The sequence below is a fragment of the Histoplasma capsulatum genome, genomic scaffold (genome assembly GCF_000149585.1).
Source record: "Histoplasma capsulatum NAm1 scaffold_8 genomic scaffold, whole genome shotgun sequence".
Taxonomy (NCBI): domain Eukaryota; kingdom Fungi; phylum Ascomycota; class Eurotiomycetes; order Onygenales; family Ajellomycetaceae; genus Histoplasma; species Histoplasma mississippiense.
Window position 1 is genome coordinate 1,603,479 of NW_001813975.1, and position 3,179 is coordinate 1,606,657.

The following is a 3,179-nucleotide window of genomic DNA, read 5'->3' on the forward strand; positions in this document are numbered from 1 at the left end:
GGGGCTGGCGGGGTTCCTTCCCGGTATTCCCTGGACTCTACGAGCCAGCCGGATTATCTCGCTGGAGGAACTGTGAGTGAGGGGTATAGCCATACCCAAACAACACTTGGAAGCATGAATCAAACCCAGCCTTACCTGGATGTACATGCATCACATTTGCCATCCGCACAGCCATACTCATCACATAGCACGTCAGCTTCCGGTATTCAGCCTTACCAGTATTCCCAACCTCCAGTCCTGCAGCCTGGGTCGTCATATAGCTCAAGTGGCGCCTCGTCGTACCCTTCTTATGGGTATCCCAATGGCGTTACCTCTCCACAATCTGCAACTCAAGCGGTTACAAATACCATGTCCTCCCATGTACCCGCTCAAATTCTTCCCTTACCTGGTAAGTTTTCCAATTATTTGTTTGTTACTATCTTTTTTAGCTTGGTCATTCCTCTGGGAGAGAAAGAAACCTTACTTGGTCTGGAACTACGCTAATCATATCTGGTTCAGCAATGACCGCAACAACTCCAAGCCCCCATACATATATGCCAAGCCATGTCAGCCACGCCCAACCATATGTTCCACATACATTTGATACCACTGGTCAAATACCACCACCTGGTGCGAAGCCGAGGGTTACGGCTACGTTGTGGGAAGATGAAGGAAGCCTGTGTTTTCAGGTGGAAGCTAAGGGTGTTTGTGTTGCGCGCCGGGAAGGTTCATACATCCTTATATCATTTACCAACCAATTTATCCTTTTTTTAGCTGACTATTTATTTCATAGATAACCACATGATCAACGGAACAAAGTTGCTCAATGTTGCTGGCATGACAAGAGGACGACGGGACGGTATTCTGAAGAGCGAAAAAGTGCGCAATGTCGTCAAAATAGGGCCGATGCATCTCAAAGGCGTTTGGTACATATATATACATTTCACTTCATGGGCGTTGATATGTCAGAAGATTCCTCGCTAACTTGGTGATTAGGATCCCATTTGAACGGGCACTTGAATTCGCCAACAAGGAAAAGATCACAGAAGAACTTTATCCATTGTTTGTGCATGATATCGGAGCCCTACTATACCATCCCACCAACCCATCTAATAATAGAAGCGGCGCTCTTGCAGCGAGGAACGATCAGAGGCGCTTTGAAGCAAGTCAGGCTTCTCGATCGTCACAAGCTGGACAACCCCCACCTCTGCATCACCATCATTCAATGCATAACCCTGTTAACTTCACACAAGAGCGTAGATCCCAACCTCCTCAGTTCCATGGGCTCCCATTCTGGGCATCCTCGCCCTGGGTTAGATCGTTCACACACATTCCCCACACCCCCGACCAGCGCATCCGGTCTGATGGGCATCGGAAGCCAAGGTGGATCTTATGAATGGTCTGGCCAAAATATGGGGACTGGCGTTCAGGGCTCACAGGCTCTTTCGATCGACACGGGTTTAACAAGTGCCAGGTCGATGCCGACAACACCCGCCACCACACCCCCCGGAACCAGCCTGCAGAACATGCAGTCATATCAAAGCCAACCAAGCTATGACAGTTCGAAGTCATACTATTCCGCAGCCCCTACATCTCAAGCGCAATATGCGCCACATAATACCATAACCCAACAGAGTAATACGTCGAGGTATGGACAGACAATATCCACGAACCCTTATATCAAAAATACAATGGGACCTCCGTCAGGGCGGACGGGAGTGCCAACTACACCAAACTCCAGTGAAACCAAGGCTGACCAATATTCTCACAGCCAGGGAAACGGACAAGTGAGCCATGGACCGGGTGAGGGAGAGGCAGATCATGATAATGAACCCGAGTATATCAACGACACAAATGCTTCTTACAGTGCCAACCGTGGCTCATATGCGTACACCATCAGCACCGGCGCAGGTAATCTCAATGGAGAGCACTCTCACCTTTCCTCCGAGATAACTGATTCTTCCTCCCATCCAAACGGCTCTGATAGCAGGGTCACTCCTCGGACCAGTAGCCAATCGCAGTGGAAATCAGTATACCCTACCCCATCACGACCTGCAGCTCCTTCCAGCAATCTCTACAGTGTGATGAGCGATACTCGTGGTACCGCCACTAATGGAACGGCAGGGGACTCTTATTCCATCTCTTCAAATGGTCCATCAGCTTACTCGTCAATGAATGGCTCTGGGAAACGTATGCGCGACGATGACAATCAAGATCAAACCTCTCTGCCCGATACCCAGAATGGCGACAGCACCTACGAGCATAAACGCCGGAAAACGCTGGTTGACGGTGTTGGAGGCCCTGTCGGTGGCACACCACTTGGTATGCCGAAAGCGACTCCGGTCTCCCGCCGTCGATAGTCTCCGTTCTCTTTCTCTTTAGAAGCCATTATACGACTGATAACGTTCCCATGAGACATTGGTGAAAATAGAAGGTCTCTCTTTTCCTTTCCTTTGGGATGAGGATGTCATCAGCACCGTGGAGTCGACCAACCAGCCGAAAATCTGGTTTTGTGGGTTTGAACGAGTTTTCGTTCTCATACAGTTTCTTCTTACTCAATGAACTTTCATTACTATGCAGATATCTAATCTGTCTTTTTTCCTTCATTCCTTCCTACCTTTTATTTTATTCCATTTTTTTATTTAAACTTCATCTTTTGAACCAGACAAAGAGCCGCCATGATTCTCCTTTATTTTATTTTTTTCCCCTCTAATTTTTTGTACGAGTTTTCAAAACGCTTTATACCTGATTGTAATGATTTGCTTACTATCACGAGATGCGTTTAGAAAAGAAGATTACGACACTCTACGCAGCGAATCAATTTTGTTTTGTGTCCCTCCTTTTTCCGGTTTTAACTGCTTTTGTCGGTTGTGTTATTTTACGTGGGAAATGTCTACGCCAATCTTATCCGCCCGATTAGCACGATCCATCGAGAGGAGTTTCACAATATTCTCTCACCAGATACGGAGATGGATACAGCTATCTACCTTGGGTTGTGTATTGTTTTCATCGAAATGCGGTCGTCCTACACTCCTTCACTTTTACCCTTGCCATTTCTGCACATGGCCTTCTTTTATTATCTTTTCTTCACCCTGCTTAATGCTCTCGGCTTACAGTTGTTTCCCCATCCTCAACTCTCTCCTCCGTACTCTACCTTTCCCGTCGTGACTTGGCAGGATAAAATTGTGTGATACATCTTC

General features: G+C 47.3%; 1 protein-coding gene across 1 annotated transcript; it reads left to right on the forward strand.

Moving 5' to 3' along the window:
* Nucleotides 1–348: 348 nt before the first annotated feature.
* On the forward strand, nt 349–2,567 carry HCAG_07413 (predicted protein; the record flags this gene model as incomplete). The annotated part of the gene is made up of 7 exons (XM_001537941.1): nt 349–388; nt 499–705; nt 773–900; nt 1,116–1,627; nt 1,751–2,301; nt 2,411–2,491; nt 2,560–2,567. 7 exons carry the CDS (start codon nt 349–351, stop codon nt 2,565–2,567), a joined length of 1,527 nt encoding a protein of 508 aa, XP_001537991.1.
* Between the last annotated feature and the right edge of the window lie 612 nt (nt 2,568–3,179).